Here is a 22,244-nt window from a genome sequence, read left to right as displayed (position 1 = left end):
CGTCATCTGACTGGGCGATAGTCTCCAGTGCAGCCTGACGGGCCGCAGCCAACAGCCTGATCCGGGACCTGCCGTTACGGTTTAGCACGTCTGCCGCTGCCTCATTGTACTGCTCCAACTGTTGGTTAGTGATCATCTTCCTGTCTTCACTCAACACCTCCTCATTTACTGGGTCTAAAGGATAGAGGTGTTTTATTGCAATGCGAAGATTCAATGTTTTGTTCCATCATAGGCACTAATAGACTGAGGATAGGATGACCTTTATTTTAGGTCAACACCCAAGTGAGCATTGCCCTGGTTCCCTATAGAAATAAACGTATAAGGTATAAGCAAACTACGCCATGGTTGCATTACTTCAACGCCAGTCCAATATGCACGAGTGAAGTATTTACTGACAGATTGTATGTTGTAATGTAAACATATCTTAAGCTTGTGTTAACACAGAACCTTGTTTCAGATATCTGACCTGTTGGCATTATCAGACAAGGGAAATTAAATGAGAACTCTTCCGGATTTAAGAACACATTCCTGCAGCAATCTATGGTAATCCCATTTATATTAGTCGTCAGTAATCACATCATAGACTTACCACTGTGGGTAAAGGGAACAGGCAGTATCCTAGGTGACAGATCATAAATGAAGCTGACGTTACCTTGTAGAACCCAGTAGACCTCTCCGTGGTCAGCCAGCTCTCCAGGTGCACACGATGGCTGTCAGGTTGACTTTTGTACTGCTGCAGTGTCTCGCTGCTGCCACTGCGCAACTTGATGGACCACTGTGGTGAATGGATTAATGGAAGAGATTAAGATGGACATAAATCAGAGACCACCTTGTTTTTGTCTACCGTGAAATGTGCAAGCATTGCTAATCACTCATTTATACAGCTTACTGTTGCAGATCCAAGGATGACTACATCTGGCTTTAATGAACCTTCCTGCAAAACACGAGAGCAGTTGAATTAGAAAATCAAACTTGTTTTAACAACTCAAAGACAATGTTTAATAATGCTCCCTACTTGTAGTACCGGTTAACGTTTACACTTACGTGTGTCCATGATATCAAGCGCTCCTTCATGGAATTATTTGCCTCTGGATACCAAAGGAATTCCTACAAACAAGAGGGCGTAGATGTTGAATCAGAGAAAGATTTTACAGACTTGAGAAAAAGAGATAAAAACACATCCAAAAATCGCTTACCACATTGACAGAGGAACTTTTGTGTAGAAAGGAAATGTCCTCATGCTGCACACATTACATGTGGACAAACAGAGAGAAAGACTGTTAGGCAAATATAGTTTCCTCTTTTTCTCTACAGTACATCAGACCAGACATAAAATAGTGGACGGCTGCTGCGTGATTGCCATGCATACTAATGCTGCATTATTTGTTGAGGATATGTTTTGCAAACCACTTGATATTAACGTCCCTGTAGTTTTGTACATGTGTTACTCTCTGCCTGCACTTCCAAACAAGTATTTGGTTGGTACCCTTGAATATAATGGTTTGATCCAATACTTTAAGTTAATAAAGTTTTCAGGATCTATTTTTGCACAAAGGCGTGCTTAACATCTGAATGTTGTTAACACAATAAAAAATGCTGGGCTTATATGGTGATCAGTGTTTATGGTTTATATGGTATTCTTTGTCATAATTACCTTGTTTCCAACTTCTCTTTGCTCAGGTCAATAATTTTGATGAAGGAGTAAAAAAGCTGCCTGATCCGTGAATCGCCCACAAAGACCCACTTGCTTTGGAGCAAGGCAGTTGTTGGCTTCACTGTAGGACAACAATTACAGTGAGGAATCTGAAAACTGTGAGGCATAACAACTGCAGATAGCAATCATTCAAGTGTTGGGTTGTTCATACTCCACAATCTTTTCTCTGACAAAATTACCCATCCACCCTTACAGACAGACACACCCAAATAATAATTGCCAATGCCAACCATTTCTTTCTTCACCTTTGTCTCAAATGTACTGTACATATTGTGACCAGGCCCAGTTAGAATGACTCACTTGCTTTTGTATTTGTGCATCATGCAGCCATACGGCTGCCATACGTTCTCCCCCAAGTATCGTCCTTTGGAGAGCAGCCATTCACATGAGTCTCCGCCTGAAGGCAAAAAACAGAGAACTCCCCAATAAGACCAAACAAAAAACCGCTGCTCTTGCTTTCACTCATAGTTTCTCTGTGACTATGACTAAAACCTGCGGTCTCAATAAGACCCTGTCTTTTCATTCAGTGCTGTCAAAAGACTAGAATACAATACAGGGCTCAGCTAGGGGCATAGTAAAAACATAAAGCCATCAGCAATTTAGCTCAACCATAAATCTCTCCAGCTATTCATTTGTGTGCACAATGAATGGAATCATCAGCAACGGAATCAAACTATAGAAAGAGACGAAACTAAGGTTCTGGGGGCTGGAGAGATCTGAGGACATGAAGTGTCATCGCCAGGAAAAGCAGATGCAATCAGTGTGTGCAGTGGTCTGAGTTTCCTATCCTTTTACATGAACAAAGTCCATTCTATGCAAACCAAATGGAAGGCGTGTGTATTGCCAATAAATATGCATTTATAACCAAACCACGGGCTGTCATTAGTCGTAGGATGTGTGACAAGAACAATGACATCCAACCTGTTGTAATCAATTCAGCAAATACATCTTTATACGACCAAGGCAAACGCAAACATGTCGAGGAACTCAATTTGTTTGCGTTACTACACATCATTACTTACAGGCTTTATCGACGGTTTAGCGTGCATATGTGTACCTAACGGAATTGAAAATATATCCTAAAAAGAAATATCCCATGTTGTTAATGGTTGGCTCCATAAACCTACACATGTCTTCTCGAGCAGTAACACATTGTGTCTTGACAGGAGCATGTAAACACAGCTAAATGCAGTGTTAGCTTTATCCAGCTAAGCTAACCAGACAAAGCCGATTTAAGTCTTCGCAGCTAAGTGACCAATGGCGAATTAAAGTGTATACATGGCACCACGTATTTGCATTGTCTTAGACTTGTAACCTACATGTCACACCTCTACACGCACACTGTATAACAGCACTGTACTGACCCCAAGATAAGTACTCGCAGAAACAAACAGCTAGCTAGCATTAGCATTAGCTGATGTCAAGTGTTTTCTTGTCTGCATCAACAGAAACTTTAATAAACCACTTACCTCCATAGTACCGCGAAGCTGTGTGGAACACGATGAGTAAACTGACGAGTACCAGCGATATCAATTTGGCATTTTTATGGTGAAATGTTGATTTATTTCGCGTTTGCCCAGGCTATAGGCCAGGACCGCCATCTTTGCTCCTCCATGACAACAAACACCTGTGCGGTGTAACAGCGGCGCTCCTCCCTGTGCACCATCTGCCGGGGCTGGGTTCAACAACACCGCCTCCGTATGCTCCATACCCGCTGGTTAAAGCAGGTGCAGATCAAAACAAGTACATAGAGGTCTATACATTATTGAAATAATCCACAAACAACTATAGTCGGTTTAGAATATTGTATCGGAGTTAAATTCTGCAAGAGGAAGAGTTTGAAGTAGTCTTCATCGTAAGGGAAGCGAAGCACTGGTTAGCGGGTGATCGGGAGGTACTGTGGCAAGGTGGAAATTATAAACAGATAGTAGGACTGGCGTTACTTGCGGAGCCTGTTTAGAGTTACAAAGAACAGAGAGAGGTGGGAGAAGAGGTATCTTGAATGTAGGTCAAAGTTGAACTAGGTTTAGGTATGCTATTTTACTAGTAAAAGTCCTGCATTGCAAATGTTACTCAAGTGAAAGCATATCAAGCTAGTGACTTCTCCGACCGGCCCAACATTATAATAATTAATGCATTAATTTGTTTTATCAAATCTTGCAAAAAGTGCAGCTAGTTTGAATTATGTGTTATTCTGCAGTGTGGCTTGTGAACATTACTCCATGGTGTAAATAAAGTCTTATTTAGGCTAAGTGTTATAATTAGTCAAATTTGAGAGGTAACTAAAGGTATTAAATTAAAAGTAGTGGAGTAAAAGTACAACATTAACCTCTGAATTGCATGGGGTAGAAGTACAAAGTAGCAAAACATTGGAATACTCAAGTACAGTAAGTCTCTAAATAATGTAATTCAGTTCAGTACTTGAGTAAATGTAGGCTACTTATTACTTTACACCCCTGTAAGTACCCAATGAGTTATACAACCTATGATTTACCACTGAGCAAAGTATAACAGTGTATTGTGTGGTAGAATACAGTTATAGCTGATCTTGCAGCTTGGAATGTGGCTATATTAATAGAAAAGCTGTTTCCTAGACTGAGTTCCAGTGCAGTCATTTGAATAACACAAGATGATGGAGATTTTTAAATTGCAGTAGTTGCAGTAGTTTTCAGATATTTTTCCTAGTTCATTGTTTGTTCTTAATTTTAATTAGACATTTACACTGCGTTTATTGTGTTTGAATAGTATTTAGAATGATTTTAATCCATTGTGTGGCTTGACTGGATTAGTCTACAGTCAATGTAGTTTTTTATGTTTAAAAGTTGTACTGTGAAAGGCTTTAGATTTTCTAGTCTTGGTTCTGTAAAATTGAAAACTTTTCGGGGCTCACGTGTTGTACAATCAGTCATTAATAACCTGGGCTCACTTGTTGTACAATCAGTCATTAATAACCTGTGCTGTTATATGTGCTATATCATCAGCAATGCAGAATAATAATACATAACCTGTAAAATGCTAAATGACATCATATACAGCCCACTTAACTGACAAATGATTAAATACTCTTTTCTGCCTGAAATGTTTTTCTTAATTTTCACCTGCTTGACTTGACTTTCACTTAGATGCACACCCATGGAAATAAAGCTGTAAAAGAATGTGGTTGTTCTATATCAGGACATTGTCATCATGTATTGCTGAACGTGTTAAGAGTCTGCGGAACACAGTGAGTGTATTGCTCTGTTTAACCGTTAAACAGGTGCATTTTGTTTCAGAGAATATTGCAGCTGTTGATTTTGGAGCTTTAACTGAGGATGTTTGCCTTGATAGATTTCCAGGACAGTCCCTTGAATTAACACAGCATCTACTGGATTGAGATTTTGTAAATTGGCAATAGTTTTAACACTTTTACCTAGGTCATTTTTAGAGTTTGATTTCGATAAAACATAACTTTTTTTAATGGGTCGGGTATCATTTCAGTATGGTCATGTGCTGGAGTTGCTGGGTTGGAGCAAGGAGAGTGCTTGAACTAAACGTAAAAGGCAGTTATCAGTCATGTTTGTAGGGGTGTGTGTCACTGTGCACCGAATACCAGCTGGCACAAAAGGAAAAGTTAGCAGGAACTGTTGGATGGCGTTCGCCCTTTAAATGCCTCATGTGGCTCAACAGGCTTTCCATCTCGATCACCTGAAAAAAATCAAACAAGAGCAGCAAGCACAGAGCATATGAGGTCATCACACTGAGCAAATAGTATACAGTAAGCATCTGTATAAAGACTGTGGGTGCAGGTCTGAATCGGAAGTGCATTATTTTATTGTACTCGAAGAAATGCGGTGTATACACATTTTTATGAAATTATTATTACTGATTTTTTTTTTTATAAATCAAGGTCTTAATTTTCTAGTTGTTTAAGATTGTAATAAATGTATACGTTGGATAACTGGGCAGAGGCAGCATCCATTTGACCCCATGTTGACTATGGGACAGTTGGTTGTATGTTATTTAATTAGTTGAATATGTTTATAAGTAAATAAGAGACTATGTTAAGTTCCTACATTATTACATCAGCATAGGGACAGTGTCTTGTAGAAGGATCCTCTGTGTATGATTTTGTTTGTACTGTGCTCACATGGTGTATATCCGTAAATAAGGATTATTACTGACAGACAACCTGGGTGCAGTACTCCAACTGATTGGTCTGGTAGCTACAAAAGAACAATGCAAATTAATATCTGCAAAATAAACTTCAGCTGTCAGACAAATTAGATGAAGAGGAAGTGTTAGGTTTAAGGTTAAAGTATCTTAGAATTGTTCCTAAAAAGCCAGTAGTTAAGGGCCAAATTGTATTTTTATTATCATTTGTTGAATCAATTTAATATTGTTTTTATGGTAAAAAAAATATGCTCAGGTATGCATCTTGTGTCAGTGGCATCCGAGTCATAGGGTTAGGGTTAGTTTACTGATCAGTGTACTAAATGTATTGCACACAGATCAGGGATTCTAAAGAAGCCACCATACTGCCCTCTAGTGATCATAGAACGTGCTGCAAGTGACTTTTTAAGTATTGGTGCTTCTTCATGTATCTCGGGCTGAACAGAACTATTCCTAATGTACATGTGGAGGCATAAATAAAAGTATTTGTTAAGCTTGCATATCCAAGTCTCCTCAACACACTGAACTCATGCTGACTCTCAGCCTGTGACGAAAGTGAAAAAACATTCATGACTGCAGTAATGCATGAGCCATGTCCTTATTAATCTAATATCCATGTGCATTCATCACTGCAATTCAAGCCTTGATCCAAATCACAGAAATTTATTTGGATGCAAAAGCAAGGAAAAGCAACATCATGGATGCATATTTACAAGAAACAATGCACGTTAGTAATCACACATTGGCATGGACAGTGTCAACAGAATTGTTCTGTACATTAAAATTGGATGTACTGTTGAAAAGCAATAAAGAGGGGGAAAGTAAAAAGTAATATGGCTGTGCTTCCACAATAGGAAGATGTTTAAATTAATGATGATATGTCATCATCAGCCAAACTAGAACCAAAATACAGTGACAAACCTTCAATGGTGTCATTAAAACATGAAAGCACTTAAGTCACTGAGTAGTGTGTTTTGGAACATTGGACATGCTTTATTTCAGAACTTTTCACAATTTATTTAAACATCTCACATATACAAAATAGGTACAATAGACTTTGTGGTTTCATTTTTTAAGAGAGAGAGGTCGCCTAAAACCATTCAGAATTGGATGAAATATGTGCTGTCAGTATGAACACTTGGTGTGGGGATTGAAGAGTAAAAAAGCCTGAACAAAAACCAAAACAAAAAAAAACCTTCTTGACAAAACAAAAAAGAACAAAATAAAAACCAGACATTAGATTTAGGAACATTCCACCTGCTTAAAATGGGGGAGTATCAGGAGACCAATGCAAGACTCCTCAAATGTCAATACAAAGTAATACAGTAAAAAGTGGTTTGCTCCGCAGCTGCATATTAGCACCATAGATCTCTGCTTCAAGTAACTGAGCACCTTCCGAAACAGGACAAAGCTTGAAGCATTGAAGCCTTAACATCTCGGTTGTGGACCCAGCTTTTGTCGAAAGTATTTTCTTTAAGTACAGGCATGAGGTAGCTTAAACCTTTTTTTCATGGAAATTGTGGTTTTAAACCTCCTCTTTGGAAGATATACAAAGACCACAAATTGATGCATACTTTCAGCGTCTTTATTACACTTCTTTTATTTTTTACAAAAGGATGACATGATGTTCCACAACAAGTTGTTTTCCCGCGTCCCTTTGGGTTGCTGTATTAATTTGCATTGCACAAACGCTCAATTCAGTCCGTTCAGTCCTCTCAGATAGTTGCTCATCTTAAGCAAGTGGATGTGCAGGGGGAAATCAGCATTCAGTATAAAAAAACAACACAGAAAGATGGGCAAAGATTTTGTTTTTTCGTTCTTTCTCTCTTTTTGGTGTTTAATTTATCATGAGTCTATTTATTTGAAACAAACTGGGCCAATGTCCAATCCAAACTCCTGATCAGCTCCACCAATGTCCAAAGGTGCAATGTCGAGGATGGGGAGGCGAGATGGTTTATTTGTTCTGTACTCAATCACTGCCTTGCTCCATTCACCAGTGTGTCTCTGCAGGTGTAAAGGAGGAGAGAATCGTTTAGAATAATGGCAAAATGCTTTTAAAAAAACACACAGCTGTAGGACTTATTAACTCTGTCTTTTGACATTTAAGGCAACAAAATAGCATCTATCTCATGAATAAGGATAAAACATAAGTGATGAGAAGACCAAAAAGCTACTCACAGTGCAGCCATCCTCCAGCACGGAGAAGGTGAAGCGGCTGTTGCCCTCGGCTCTCAGCTCCACATCGTTGGATCCCTGGAGAACCACAGCCTTCTTCAGGTTACCGGTCTCCTCACTCATGTAGGCATTGCTGTTCTTGCAGTGGTAGGTGATGTTCTGGCTAGCCTGGTTGGACAGAAGGCGCATGAAGGCAAGCTGGGTGGCCATGCTCTGGGGGCTGAGGGTCTCATCATTGTAGGTGAACTGCAAGGAGGAAAGAATGACAGTCAACATTTTGGATAGTCAGTATTGTGTTGTCTTCTGTGCTTATGTGGTATTTAAACCCCTTATATTTCAGAAGAAGCCGAGTATGTCTCTTGTCTGTAGCTCTCACCTCAGTACCACCGTTGATGGTCTCTCCGAACCAGACGTGCTTCTTGGTCTCTGAGCTTCTGAACCAGTTCTTGCGGGCAATGCTTCCGGGCTGGGCATGGATGCAGGTCTCGCGGGTGTCGAAGTTGCAGAAGACCTTGATGGCATCACTGATGCATCCCTGGTTGGGGTCAATGTAGTAGAATCCTACAGGGTAGACAAGTAGAGTCAAATCGATGGAAATAGAGCATTTAAAGGCTCCAAAAGACATCTAAACATTACTGAATGGAGCGGTATATTCGCCACATGGTGCTGTCAGATTATTGAGCTTACCGCTGCTCCACTCGGGGTGGCTGAGCTTGATGTCACGGCAGGTGCGGGCAGGGTTCTTCCTGGATCCCTCGGGGGTGAGCATGTTCTCGATTTGGGAGTTGAGGGACTTGATGGTGGCATCGACCTCGTAGTCCTTGGCTCTCAGAGAGGGCTGGTCAGCTCTGTACTCATCATATCCACCAGAGACATCATATCCACCACCAGCGGGACCGGCAGGTCCGGGCATACCGGGAGAGCCGGGAGGACCCTGATATGGATAGGAGGGTGGATTTATATGTAGATAAAAGTTGCATTTGGATATTTTTCTGAGGATCCTGGAAAGTTCAATGGTGCTTAAGTGTTACAAGACTCTATATGTGCTTACAGCAGGTCCAACGTATCCAGGGGGTCCACGAACACCGGAAGATCCAAGAGTTCCATGGCCGCCGGCTCTACCATCCTTACCAGAGGGTCCGTGGGGTCCAGCAGGTCCCTGAGAAGGAGATCATCACATGACACAGTCAAAAATGTGTATTTTTTTGGAAATCCAGATTTTTACATGATTGTATATCTCCTGCAATTTGTGCTTAAGATATCCTCATCATTAGCTGTGAATGCAGTTCATAATATTGCAATGAACACTCCTTTAGACTCAACTTAAATAACTCCACTAAATTCCATATAAGCACAGGACTTGGGTCTATGGATCCAGGTGTAACAAGAAAACCACTGCTGTATTGGTTAATAGGATGCCACTCACTCTGGGTCCAGCGTGGCCGTTAGCTCCATTAGATCCAGAGTCACCAGATGGTCCCTGAGGGGAGAGAAAGTACATCATTAAATGAAATCGCAGTTCGGATGCTAGATTAGGTGATATCAGCAGATCAAGCTGGATGTTTCCATATTTTGTGGGCCTCATGAAGGTGGGCAGTCACTCACAGAAGGTCCGGGCATTCCCTGGAGACCAGCATGTCCACGCAGACCCTTCATGCCTCTCTCTCCATTCTCTCCAGCACCTCCCTTCTCACCACGGGTTCCAGCACCTCCCTATGCATATACATAAAAACATGTTACACGGGTGTACTTTAGTTAATGAACACAGTTCTGTTTTACTCCTAAATGTGTTTATTGTAGATTTACTTACAGCGGCACCAGCAGCTCCATTGGCACCAGCAGCTCCAGAGGGACCTGATGGGCCCTAAATACAAGAGAAAAAGGTGAAGTGATGAAATCTATTTAAAGGTTGGGTATCCCGCAAATGTTGCAACTTGAAAGGTTTGCTGGATGTACTTACACCCTCTCCGCGGTTTCCAGCTCTGCCACCAGCTCCACTAGGTCCAGCAGGTCCGGGGGAACCAGAAAGTCCTGATGGACCAGCAGATCCAGGCTCACCACGGTTTCCCTAAACAAGGTGGAAAAATATAGATTGGAGTACAGCGTACATGTATGTTTAGTCTCTAAACAGGCTATAAGGTTTGTGAATGGATTGTACCTTGAATCCAGCAACACCAGGACGGCCAGGGGGTCCATCATTACCAGAGTTACCCTGTAGATAGCAAAGAATATTGCAGTTAGCATAACACGTTTTTATGTTAGTATCAGGTATCATGTTAAGTAGTGGTGAGTTCATGTTTTTGTACAACTACTTCGTTCCTATTATTAGCCTGTACAATCCTTACCTCACGTCCAGCCTCTCCCTGGGGTCCAGTCATACCGGGCATGCCATTGTTTCCAGCGGGGCCACGGGCTCCGGAGGGACCAGCAGGTCCAGATCTACCAGACTCTCCCTGTGATTGGATGCAGAGAAAACCAATGAATCAAATACAATTAAAGGCTGATACAGTATGGGATTCAGTGTGTATGCAATGCACGTTTTACAATCAATGTGTTCTTTCAAACCATCCTGCAATATTGGCATAGGGACTATCGACCAAGTTGTGTGGTATTTAAGATGCATACAAATCTTACATGCAAGTCAATTAAATGTTTTAAAATTCCATATGCACAAAGCCACAATCATGATAAATTGGAATCCTGTATAAGTTTTACTTACAAGACCACCAAGACCACCAGGTGTACCACGATCTCCTCGAGAACCAGGCAGACCAACAAATCCTTGAAGTCCAAGAGGACCACCGGTTCCAGCAGAACCAGGAGCACCCTAAACACAAGCAGGACAAGTGTTACTTTAATGATATGGATATAAACGTAATTAAATGTATGTATGAGGCTGTTCTTGTTTCACAGCTATAACTTACAGGGGGGCCAGACTCTCCAGAGGGTCCCTTCTCTCCAGACAGACCAGAGGGTCCAACCATACCCTGCTCTCCAGAAGGACCAGAGGGTCCAGAATCTCCACGGAGACCACGAGGACCATCCTTACCAGAGGGACCAGAGGAGCCGGGGGGGCCGACAATACCCTGAGAGGAAAATAGGAGGAGAAGGTGTTCATGTTCATTGTGATCGCTCTGTTTCACTGATATAAAAAGCAGAATGATTTTTGGGATGAATTGAAAATGTAATTTAATGTAAGAGCAATACTCACGACGGGACCAGCAGCACCAACTCTGCCAGCAGCTCCAGGGAAACCAGTCAGACCCTGACATCACACACACCATCAAAGGTTACACAGTGGTCATCATGAATGCGTGGTGGATCAGTTTGCATCTATCTATGTGTGTGTGAGCAGACATCATAAGAGTAGAATATTGGTCCTTCTAGGCTTAGATTACAAACAATTAAAAGAAGACAAACCCTTTTCAATTTGACATTTGAAATGTTTACATTTTGAAAAAGTAGTACTGCTGCAACTGTGTCGTAAACATTTTTACAAAATCTTCTCTCTTGACATGGGACATGAGTAAATTGGCTCTTTTCAGTTTTCGATGTTGACTTCCACTCACTACATGGGCTGGAGGCCTTGACTTGAATTGAGATGGCCAATGAAGCCAAATACACTTGTAAAGTCAAAGTGAGCAGGTGCTTCAATCTGTGTTAAGTATTCTGTCATGTCAGTCTGTTTTTTCAGTGCCTTTAGGTGTAATCAGGTGCAATTATTTTGTATTTCGTTATGTTTAAATACTCACATTGGGTCCGTTGTCTCCACGGCCACCATTAGGTCCAGCAGGGCCAGAAGGACCCTAGATAAACAAAAGAAGAAATACATTCCATATTAGCATAATTTCATCTGAGTTTGTGAATGATTAATATGTATGTCTAGTTAATCTGTACTAACAGCAGGTCCAGACTGTCCAGAGGGTCCAGAAGGTCCGGCGCCACCAGTTTCTCCCTTAACTCCACCAGGTCCACGCTCTCCTCCTACTCCAGTTTGACCATCAGAGCCCTATACGCAGGAAGAGCATTGTGGCTGGGTCAATATCTGGGTAATTGAATGTGTGGGTATGCACTTGTGTCATAAAGTAAAATATGTTTTGAAAGGTGAATGGCTGCCGGCTTACAGGGGGTCCAGCGAATCCAGGGGCTCCGGAGGGTCCAACCTCTCCACGCTCTCCCTGTGGACAACAAGCTATGAGTTAGAAAGACCGTTTATTCTGCACATTAAAAAGTCGTATGGAGAGTTTAGATCTTCATCTGATATTTATGCCAACGGGTAAAATGTTTGTTATAATGAATTAATTCAGCCACAGCTACTCACAGAAGTTCCACGAGGTCCAGCGATTCCAGAAGGTCCGAATCCACCGCTCTCTCCCTGGAGGAGAAAAAAATAGTGTTTCATTAGCTTAGCATTGTTTAAATCATTCATCCATTTATTATCACCCATCCATAAATGAACAGAATAAAATAGTTTCAAACGTACTGACTTGACTTTGTACCTTGTCGATAAAAGCCAATTAGCTATTTGATTTGAGAACTTGATCAACTGATATGAATGCTAGTAAATCGTTTGGCTTCTAAGATGGATAGAACATAATATCTAAGATATGGATTTGGCATGGTCAGCCAAGAGATTATTTAAGTGATTTTAACAGCAAGTCTTGATGGTTTTCTTCTGTTGGTCACTTTTACGATACTCTGTCAGCCATCTTGAATAACGTTGCATGCAGCCATTTTTATTTATTGTAATGAGGCTCTGTGACATTAATTAAGCTGTGTAAACTTTGTTCAACCCAAACAACTTAATTGTCACTTTTATTTTTGCCATTGTTTGTTTTTGGTTTTCAAATATCCTCACATCACCAACTTACCTTATCACCATTGGCTCCAGTGGGTCCAGGGGGTCCAGCGGGTCCAGCCATACCCTGGAAAGAGACAGGAGAAGACAATAAGAATAAGGCTCTGGTTTATACATGTAAAGTGTTTGGCTACCATTTTTACATCAAGTGCCTCAAGAAGAGTTAGAGATTTGAACTTACACGGCTACCATCTCTGCCGGTGTTTCCTTCGAGGCCTCCGTGTCCACCCTCTCCCTATAGTAGAGAAAATACATGGGAATGATATACATACATTCTCATCAACAAGTTATTTTGAGGGCTAAAATCCCACTCTTTTTTACTGGTTATAGATTTTTGGAATTTACCTTCTCTCCCTTGCCTCCAGGTCCACCAGCGGCTCCACGCTCTCCGGGCATGCCACCAGATCCTTGGTGTCCGCCTGCACCAGCAGCTCCAATAGCACCAGGCTCTCCCTGAAAACAGACATGACAAATTATGGTATGTATTTTACTCAGCATGAATCTGATATAATTCAACTTTGCTACCATTTATGCGCTAATCATTTTCATGCTTAACTTTGCTTCTTAAAGCAGTGCTATCCGCTTACCTTTCCACCATCAGTTCCAGGGGCTCCAGCAGGTCCGCGGGGTCCCAATGGTCCCTGAGCTCCGGTTTGTCCAGCAGCACCAGGGTTACCACGCTCTCCCTGGAGGAAGAGTGAGTCAGTACATTGTCTTTTTATATATCTGAAGCTAATTGTTGCTGATGTGCATTGATTTGGTTCAGGCAAAAAAGACTGAGAACAGCTCTGGTTTTGAAAGGCTCTGTAGTAATAATGACACGGATATGTGAACGCACCTTGGCACCTCCAGATCCAGCAACTCCCTGGTCTCCGTGGATACCCTGTAGAGAAAGTAATGATGGGTTAGAAATGTACTTTTATTAAATGATTTCTATGGTTTGATGTGTAACATGCTGGAAGTCACTGTGTGTTTGTGTGTTACTTACTCTCTCGCCAGACTTGCCAGCACTTCCAGCACCTCCAGCGGGGCCGGGCAGACCCTGAACACATCAGACAATGCATCAGAACCAAATGGACTCAGTGCCATTCAAATCTACAATTTAAGTGATATATCGCATGTATCCTAGAGCTGCAAGGTTGAATGAATCACTGAAAGTTAATCACCAACTGCTTTAATAATCATTCAATCGGTTTGATGAAAAAAATTCTCAGATTTCAGCTTATTAAATATAAATATGTTTCTTTACTCCTCTATGACACTGAACTCAATATCAGTGAATTGTTGACTAAACAATACATTTGAGGATGTCATCTTGGTCTTTTAAAAATAATGATTTTTCAATTTCTAACATTTTGTAAACTAATCGCATTATAATCCATACATTAGGCGACAATACAAATAATTGATAACAGCTCACCTATCACCTATAGATACTAAGACAACATTTAATTGACTGAATTTGCTCTGATGAGGGCCTTTCTTTAATGTATTTGACACTTCCTTAGCTAATTGTACAATGAGCAGGGAATAGGATCAGAGGATGGATCCGAACCTGGAAACCAGGAGATCCAGAAGGTCCCTGCTCTCCCTTGTCACCATGACCGCCCTGCAACAAGAGAGAGAGTCACATTTGAAAAACAACACACAGATAGTAACAACCTCACATTATAAAGGTTATATGTAAAGAGGAAACTGCCTGTCAATGAGGGTGATATTCTGTATTCAAGGATACTTACAGCAGGTCCAGAAGCACCAGAAGCTCCATTGTTGCCATCAGCTCCAGGGCCACCCTACACAGGAACATAATGACATGTTTTAACAACTGACAATGGAGCTGACAGGTTTAAGAGTTTTTAACATAATAAAACACCTGCTGGGTGCTTTTTACTTACTCTCAGTCCAGTGGGGCCATTAGATCCCTTATCTCCGGCCTTGCCACCATCTCCCTAAAAAAGGTAGGATGTAGGTTAAGCACAGGTTATGATAAACCAAAAAACAAAATAAAGGATGCACTTAAAAATGCTCATCTTCCATTCTTAGCTTTATTTCTACTTACAGAAAGTCCTTTGGGTCCGGGGAAACCGATATTTCCAGGCTGTCCTCTGGATCCGGTAGGGCCGTTAGGTCCAACACGGCCATCTTGTCCAGAGGGTCCCTGTCAGAGGAAACAGAAAGGACAGAAGAAGGTCATTTTAATTGCATTTATAGAGGCAAATATCTTCATTAACAGCATAGAATTAAACTAATGGAAATGTGGTGTCCCAAAATGTTGGTGGATCATTAATAATAAATGTACAAGGTTCAGTGTGAAATTCAGATTTACTTACAGATGGTCCTTCCTTTCCTGCTGGTCCGGAGCTTCCGGGGCTTCCGAGGAGACCCTGTTAGAAATAAACATCAGTCATTAGGTTGTATGTATTATCATATGTTAGTACGGACCCCTTGGGCTCACTACCTTTTAACAAAATATTGTGTTTTATAATGCACACAAGGCAAATGTACATCAAACAACAGCCTTGTACTGAAGCCATAACATCCATTCTGCTACACACTGTTACATCTCAGCTCCAATTAGCCCAAGACCTATTCCCAATTGAAACTACAGCTAACATAGAGAGCAAAAAACTCACTCTGAGACCAGCTGGGCCAGTCTCACCGGCGCGGCCAGCATCTCCGGGGGCTCCACGGGGTCCAGCATTACCAGTAGAACCACGGGCACCGGGCATGCCCTACAAACAAGAAACAAGGAGGTCCAAGATAAATGAGGAGAACATTTCATGAACGTACCTTAAAAGTAAAACTTTATATTTGTATTGTGCATGTTGATGGAGTGAGATTTGTTAATCGAACACTTACAATGGGGCCGGTTCTTCCCTCACTACCTCCCATACCACGGCTGCCAGGAGAGCCCTGTAGGAGACACACAAACATTAGCCGATGATCCGTGAGACTGTGAATATGGAATCAAACGGGTGCAACACCCCCCAGCGGGGACAGAGGTGTGGTACTCACTCTAGATCCACGGCCTCCAGCAGGTCCAGAAGCACCGAGTTCACCAGAGGGTCCTTTCTTGCCCTCCTCACCCTGAGGTCCGGGGCCTCCCTGAGGTCCAGAGCTACCCTGAGGAAAGCAACAGAGAAGTTTAAGGACAATGCAGTGTTCAGAAGTCTTCAGATTCGGATGGGGTGAATTGAAAACAAAAGAAGATGAGGATGGTGTGAACTTACAGGCTCTCCTTTGGGTCCGCCATCTCCCTTGATACCCTGAACACCAGGTTCTCCCTGAAACAGACAAACAGAGGCAATTAATATAACAATCAATCAGCTGTGCAGAATGAGTGTTTATATGTGTCTGTAGGCATTGTTAGTTCATCTACATGCTTTCAAGTGAATTTGTATGTTTTTCTGAATGTTTGTGTGATGGTTGGTTGTGTACTTACAGAAAGACCTCTCTGTCCAGCAGGACCCTGAGGGCCCTGGGGTCCGGGTCCTGCTCTTGGTCCGGGGAAGCCAGGAGCTCCAGAAACACCAGGGGTACCCTAAACACACCATGACAGACAGATGAGCATCACTCAGCCCTAAAACACTATCTTTATGTTATCTCTTCCACATGTGTAGGTTATTTGCCCGATATCGTCATATAGATTATATAATAATAGAGATTATCTTTGATTATAAAATACAAAAATAATAATGTGTCAGTAATTTAAATACATTCTGTGCTTTAAACAACATCATTATTTATGTTTAATTAGTACAGCATGGCAAAAGACTAATGGTTGTAACCTCTGTGTGACCCTAAACAACCTTTGACATTTGTATGATTTCATAATACAACATTAATACTTACAGCAGGTCCCTTGGCTCCGTTCAGGCCATTAACACCAGGGTTTCCCTATAGGGAAAAAACAGGATATTAGTGGATAATATCAAAACAAATGGAACATTTAAACTTGAAAATCAAATATTACAAAGGTAAGTATCTGTGATTTTAGAGCAATATTTAAAATGTGATAAACCCACATAAAGATTCTACGACTCCTTGAATACTTACAGCAGGTCCGAGGGGGCCAACAGCGCCATTGGGGCCGGGCTCTCCTCTTGATCCCTGAGGTCCAGATGGGCCATTAGAACCACCAGGTCCGAGCTCTCCCTGTCAAAGACAAACATACATCCATGATCAATTAATTAAATCATAATAATGGTATTTCTTAAGGATGTGTCGATATTTGTTTGAACGGTGTTTTCTATAGGTTACATGTATGAACTATTCCCATGGGGATAGTATATAGGAAGCCATTTTGGATGGTGAACATTGAAAGACTCTTACACTGTATGTTAATGACAATTGTCTTCTTTATTGGGCCTAAACGTGAATCTCTCTGTGAGGATGTGTTGTCAAACGACAAGAGGTTCACCCTTACCTTGGGTCCGGGGCCACCGGGGAAACCTGGGGGACCAGCAGATCCGAGGGGACCCTGTGAGGAATAGCAAAGGAGACATTAAGTAATGCAGGTCAAAGCTCACATCCTGCTCAAAGTTTGTCAAATATGGGTGCAATTATATGTTTATAATCAACATTTAGTGGCATAATCCCCTGATAAAATACTACATCATTATATTTCCATTAGGATATAGATAGGATGGATATGTATCTTGAGCTGAATATTCAAAAAATATACTGATCTTACAGTAACTGAAGATTTAAAGGGCCAATACTCACAGCAGGGCCAGAGGGTCCAACATTGCCATCAGCACCAAGAGAACCAGTAGGTCCAGCAGGGCCGGCACGACCTCTCTCACCAGACATACCACGAGATCCCTGAAGGGAGGATACAACACATATTGATGAGAAAAGGCTGCAAAGACAAATTGGTGCTTTAGGATTTAGTAAAGATTTAGCAAATAGGAAACTTGATCAAAAACGTACAGCCAGTCCAGCACTTCCAGAAGCTCCGTGGGCACCATGCTCTCCCTATAGGAGAAACAGAAGAAGGTGGATTCGTTGAATGAGATACCGGTAGTAAAGAGACTCAAAGTCAAAGGTTAACAGGTCAAAAAGAGAAATTGGAAAACCCTGACAAAACATTTACAATGCTAAACAAAATGTTTGTAGATGTAGGTGTATATTTTCTTTTTGCTTCAATATTGTTGGAATGACATTCTAAGTGCTCATTAATGTTATTTGTTGCCGCTTTGATGAGGAAGGTGCCTTCCTTACCTTGGAACCAGCACCGCCATTCTCTCCCTTGCGTCCATCCAGACCAGTGTAACCCTGTCACACAAAAAGAGAATGAAGATGAATATATGGACTAACACATGGAAGGCTGTGGGGTCATATGCAGGGTTAATTACAGTGTAGGTGTAATACAGTGCAATAATGTATTTATTGCCCAGTTCTACTTTTGGTTCTACTTCAGAAACAAGCAGATAAACAAAAGAGCTTCTAGACCACGTTATCAAAAGAATATGTTTCCAGGGGATAAACAAGACATATGCTTTTTAGAGCTCTCGAAAGAAAACATAGTGTCTTGCCAAAAACACATCCACATGACAGGAAGTTCACTACCTGGCTATAGACATTGTCATGGGATAGGGAAACTAAAAATCTTAAATAGTAGCAACGAAGCTCTGTATTGAATCTACTACTAGCTCGTCGGGAGCTAGTCAAAAGGGAGTACGGTCCATGATCATTCCCAGCAGTTAATTGCATAATATGTAAGTCCACACAGCTCTTCTGCCATTTTGTCCTGTATTGGGGCTTTTTCGGTTGCTCTATCTAAATCCAATGGACACTCACTCTGTGTCCCTTCATTCCTGGAAGTCCAGGAGTTCCGGGGAATCCACGAGCTCCCTGCAATTCAAAATGAAGAAAATATTACTGAAGCATGCTCCATATTTACACTCCACATGTCTGTCTTATATCTGTTTGTATTTCTTATTCCCTGTTTCGGGGAACATCTCTTACCTGTGGGCCAGAGGTACCTCTGTCTCCGGGCTTGCCAGGTCTGCCATTGTTACCCTGTGAGCGAGCAAATCAAATGTGATGTGATTAGATGACTTTTCGGCTGCAAGAATATAGACAACTCAAACCTATTATAGGACAGTAGGCAAATTCTAAGTTATACAAGCCTTTGAAAAGTGCTGGTAGAAACATGAATAAATACGTACGTCCTCTCCAGATTTGCCAATGGATCCAGTGGGGCCACGAGCACCAAGAACGCCCTTGAGAAAAAACAAAACGTTATAAACAACAAGACAACAAATACTTTAAAGATGGTGGCATCATGTGATTGTGTGATTCTGACAAGGAATGGTTCCCAAAAGCAAACACATGATCATTTGTAGAGTTGTGAATATTTCAGAGGATAATCTTACAGTCTGTCCGGGCTCTCCGGGCTCACCAGGGTGTCCGGTGTGTCCCTGAGCTCCCTGTTGAACGATAAGAGGAAATTAATCTTCATATGAACAACATGGCACATTGAGCTTGTGGGTATGAGCAAAGGTTCGATCAAAACAATACACAGTTTAAATTTGCAGCAGCTGTGTGTACTTACAGGGGGTCCAGGAGATCCAGAGGGACCTCTGGGGCCCAAAAGACCCTGAAAAAGAGAAATAGGGTATTTATACATATCATTTCATAACATTACCTTAATCAAAGCTGTTGCACTTTGTCATGAGTGTAAACGCAACTGTATCAGGACAGGAATACATTGTGAGGTATAAGTGTCTTACCAAAGATTATTCATATCTATGTGTATGATGTAGGGGTACCAATAACAATAACAAACAGCACAGGTATAGTGAGGTCTGTGGCTCATGGAATAAAGGTAGATTAATACTGCTGTGTGGCAAAAAGAGCGGGACCCTCACCATGGGTCCGGGGCCGGCATCGGGACCTTTTGAACCATCATACTGAGCAGCAAAGTTCTGAAAATCAGGAAAAAACACATATTTAATATCAAATAATAAAACATTTATTACGACCTAATAAATAACACTGGCCACTTTTGTCCTAAATGAATAAGGAGGCATGGTTCCTGCTGATAACAACGACCATGCATTTGGCATTTCACAATAATCAGCCATTAAAAACCCTTATGTAAGATAAACAAATGTACACTATCTGGGAGATTATTTAGAATGTGTGCTTGTTTGCTCAAATGAAAGGGATTATCCTAACTAATCTAGGGTTTGTATATGAAAGAAAATATATTAAAAGAACACTTATAGTTGCCTGTTGTGTGTTCAACATATGGGTAAAGGACACAAGGCCACAGGATTATGGCATCTCTAATAAGATATACAATACTTCTCCAATTCAACATCAAAACAACAGAGCAAGGGGTGCATTATTATTGTTATTGCCCGCAGACAACAATGAGCTGAATGTGGGTCAAATGCACTCATCAAAGAGCCATGTTTTAATGCTTTTTGCATCACCAGGAATATTGGAAGTCAGATCCGAGCCAGTACTGCATTATCATCGTCATCATCGATTTTTTTTACCACTTTTGACATTTACACAATAAATCTTATTTTACGTGTGTAATCATTGAACTTACTCCTCCGAGTCCAGGGGGACCAGCGGGGCCCTCGGGGCCAGGGAGTCCAGGTTGGCCGTCTCTTCCATTTGGGCCTTGAGGACCCTGTAAAACACAAATGATATGGTGAGAAAACACTGTTACTGAATGAACAGGAGCTGGTAGGATGGTTCCTTGTTCTTGGAATAGTCTACTTCATAAATAAACAGAAACACGAGTTAAATAGCTAAAAAAGTGAACCAGTTGTAAAGCAAATTATGGTATTACAAGGTATAATAAGAAGACGTAATTATTAATTATCTTATGAAATAAATGTGATCAATATTGAACTAAAACCTCTGATAACCATTTACTTCACTGTCATTGTGTGTAAACACTATGACCTATGGGTGATGTAACAAAGGGGTGTGGCCTACTGAGGTTAGAAGGTCAAATCATGTCAACAATTACAGTGCCAAAGATGCATCCAAAATGTGCCACGTTAGATGCTTAAATTACATATTTGATAACAGTTGTTTGATCGAAGGAAGCATAGTCAAACTTCATCTTACCATGTCACCTTGAGGTCCTTTCGCTCCTGTAGGACCCTGCAGAAGAAAAATCAATCAGTCAGACCAAAACACCAACAGATGTCTCGGCTCGCTGCTTTAGCAACGTGTCAGCTCTTGTATACTCCTATAGCAAAGCAGGCCTCTGATTTGAACTACGCTCAATGTGGCTTAGAGCAAATAAAAAACAGTTATTAGTCATATTCAAACAATATGGTGGATGATAATATCAATAGCATGTACATGTAAACAAACTTGACCTTATAGGGTAAGGGCAAGCAAGTTTTAAGACATTTCCGTGATAAGGCAGAGTTGCCCTTTGACCTTATTGTGGTGCCACATTGTAGGTGATATAGGACACATGTGCTAACTTTGACACTGCCCTAAAAAATTAAAAGAATATAAATAAATGTAAGATTGATTTATTTCATGCCATTTAACATATAGGCTATATCCAGTTGTCTTATCTTTTGCATTAGCAATAGGATGAGTGGCCATTTTGAGAAACGGCTAAGCATGCAATAAAGGATGAAATTCTGTCACAAGGATATATAATACATCCTCATGCAGATACAGGAACACAATGAAAACACAGCAGAGGAAGGTACATGTGATAGCAATGATCAACATGTGCACAGAGAGGCTAAAGGGAGATCGTTAACCAGATACAACAACCTCTTACTGTAGAAGTAAGAGCATGTTCATCCATGGAGCAAATACATGTTCTGAATGCTACCAGAACCACACAGTGCACACTGCAGCTTTAAAAAAGTTGAAAGGCTGCAAACAGCAGGTTGATTTGGGCAATCTCAATTATAATCAGAATCTTTATAAACAAACCATCTTAAGGTTCATGTTTGTCTTATGTTAGGGGGGGGGGGGGGCAATCTTTCACAATCTGATAGCAATTCAATGTCTTTCTTTTATGTATCTCAGCTGAAGATCTCACTATTCACAACTGCTCTGAGTTCAGCTTTCAAATCCTAACCAAGAAGCAGAGGAGGACTAAAAACTGATCCAAGGCCAGCTGTTAGGGGGGCAAACCTTCCTCTGCCCCTCAGAAAGGATCCTTTGTACCAGGCCCCAAGGGTGCCTCAGAGCTGCGGTTTTAGCTTTCATTGACACAAGCTTTAGCCAATAGGACCCTCACCTATTCATGGACAGGAAGGGAGAAAACTGCAAGAAATAATTTGGTTGAGGGGCAGAGATTCTTAAATGAAATGCTCCGCCAGCCATGAGATTGCTCAAATGGAC

General features: G+C 41.3%; 1 protein-coding gene and 2 long non-coding RNA genes across 3 annotated transcripts; all 3 read right to left on the bottom strand.

Annotated features, from left to right (window-relative positions):
- Positions 1 to 710: 710 nt before the first annotated feature.
- Positions 711 to 1,700, bottom strand: LOC117455302 (uncharacterized). Its single transcript, XR_004553075.2, has 5 exons — positions 1,655 to 1,700; positions 1,197 to 1,241; positions 1,045 to 1,107; positions 890 to 934; positions 711 to 775 (listed from the first exon to the last, which is right to left on the bottom strand). It is a non-coding gene; the product is annotated as an uncharacterized lncRNA (long non-coding RNA).
- Position 1,701: 1 nt separating this feature from the next.
- LOC117455303 (uncharacterized) lies at positions 1,702 to 3,383 on the bottom strand. The gene is made up of 3 exons (XR_004553076.2): positions 3,184 to 3,383; positions 2,015 to 2,111; positions 1,702 to 1,775 (listed from the first exon to the last, which is right to left on the bottom strand). It is a non-coding gene; the product is annotated as an uncharacterized lncRNA (long non-coding RNA).
- Positions 3,384 to 6,828: 3,445 nt separating this feature from the next.
- LOC117455300 (collagen alpha-2(I) chain-like) lies at positions 6,829 to 21,024 on the bottom strand. Its single transcript, XM_034094746.2, has 48 exons — positions 20,994 to 21,024; positions 20,464 to 20,547; positions 19,772 to 19,828; positions 19,456 to 19,500; positions 19,277 to 19,330; positions 19,070 to 19,123; positions 18,867 to 18,920; positions 18,699 to 18,752; positions 18,120 to 18,173; positions 17,829 to 17,873; positions 17,622 to 17,720; positions 17,323 to 17,376; positions 16,953 to 17,051; positions 16,749 to 16,793; positions 16,339 to 16,437; positions 16,127 to 16,180; positions 15,912 to 16,019; positions 15,756 to 15,809; positions 15,530 to 15,628; positions 15,227 to 15,280; positions 14,956 to 15,054; positions 14,792 to 14,845; positions 14,636 to 14,689; positions 14,452 to 14,505; positions 13,885 to 13,938; positions 13,735 to 13,779; positions 13,484 to 13,582; positions 13,242 to 13,349; positions 13,078 to 13,131; positions 12,910 to 12,963; positions 12,360 to 12,413; positions 12,163 to 12,216; positions 11,940 to 12,047; positions 11,791 to 11,844; positions 11,250 to 11,303; positions 10,963 to 11,124; positions 10,758 to 10,865; positions 10,384 to 10,491; positions 10,197 to 10,250; positions 9,999 to 10,106; positions 9,849 to 9,902; positions 9,644 to 9,751; positions 9,465 to 9,518; positions 9,090 to 9,197; positions 8,726 to 8,972; positions 8,415 to 8,599; positions 8,042 to 8,284; positions 6,829 to 7,867 (listed from the first exon to the last, which is right to left on the bottom strand). The coding sequence occupies exons 1-48, from the start codon at positions 20,994 to 20,996 to the stop codon at positions 7,721 to 7,723; spliced, it is 3,954 nt and encodes a 1,317-aa protein (XP_033950637.2). The 5' UTR covers positions 20,997 to 21,024; the 3' UTR covers positions 6,829 to 7,720.
- Positions 21,025 to 22,244: the final 1,220 nt, after the last annotated feature.

The sequence above is a fragment of the Pseudochaenichthys georgianus genome, chromosome 11 (assembly GCF_902827115.2).
Source record: "Pseudochaenichthys georgianus chromosome 11, fPseGeo1.2, whole genome shotgun sequence".
Classification (NCBI taxonomy): domain Eukaryota; kingdom Metazoa; phylum Chordata; class Actinopteri; order Perciformes; family Channichthyidae; genus Pseudochaenichthys; species Pseudochaenichthys georgianus.
Note: the sequence above shows the minus strand (reverse complement) of the source record. Positions and strands in the feature narration are given on the sequence as shown.

Coding starts and splice junctions, on each gene's coding strand:
- LOC117455300 (XM_034094746.2), bottom strand. Junction 12,964..13,077: donor CCGGCAGAGATGGTAGCCGT/GTAAGTTCAAAT, acceptor GTCTCTTTCCAG/GGTATGGCTGGACCCGCTGG. Junction 10,866..10,962: donor CTGGAGAGTCTGGCCCCCCT/GTAAGTTATAGC, acceptor GCTTGTGTTTAG/GGTGCTCCTGGTTCTGCTGG.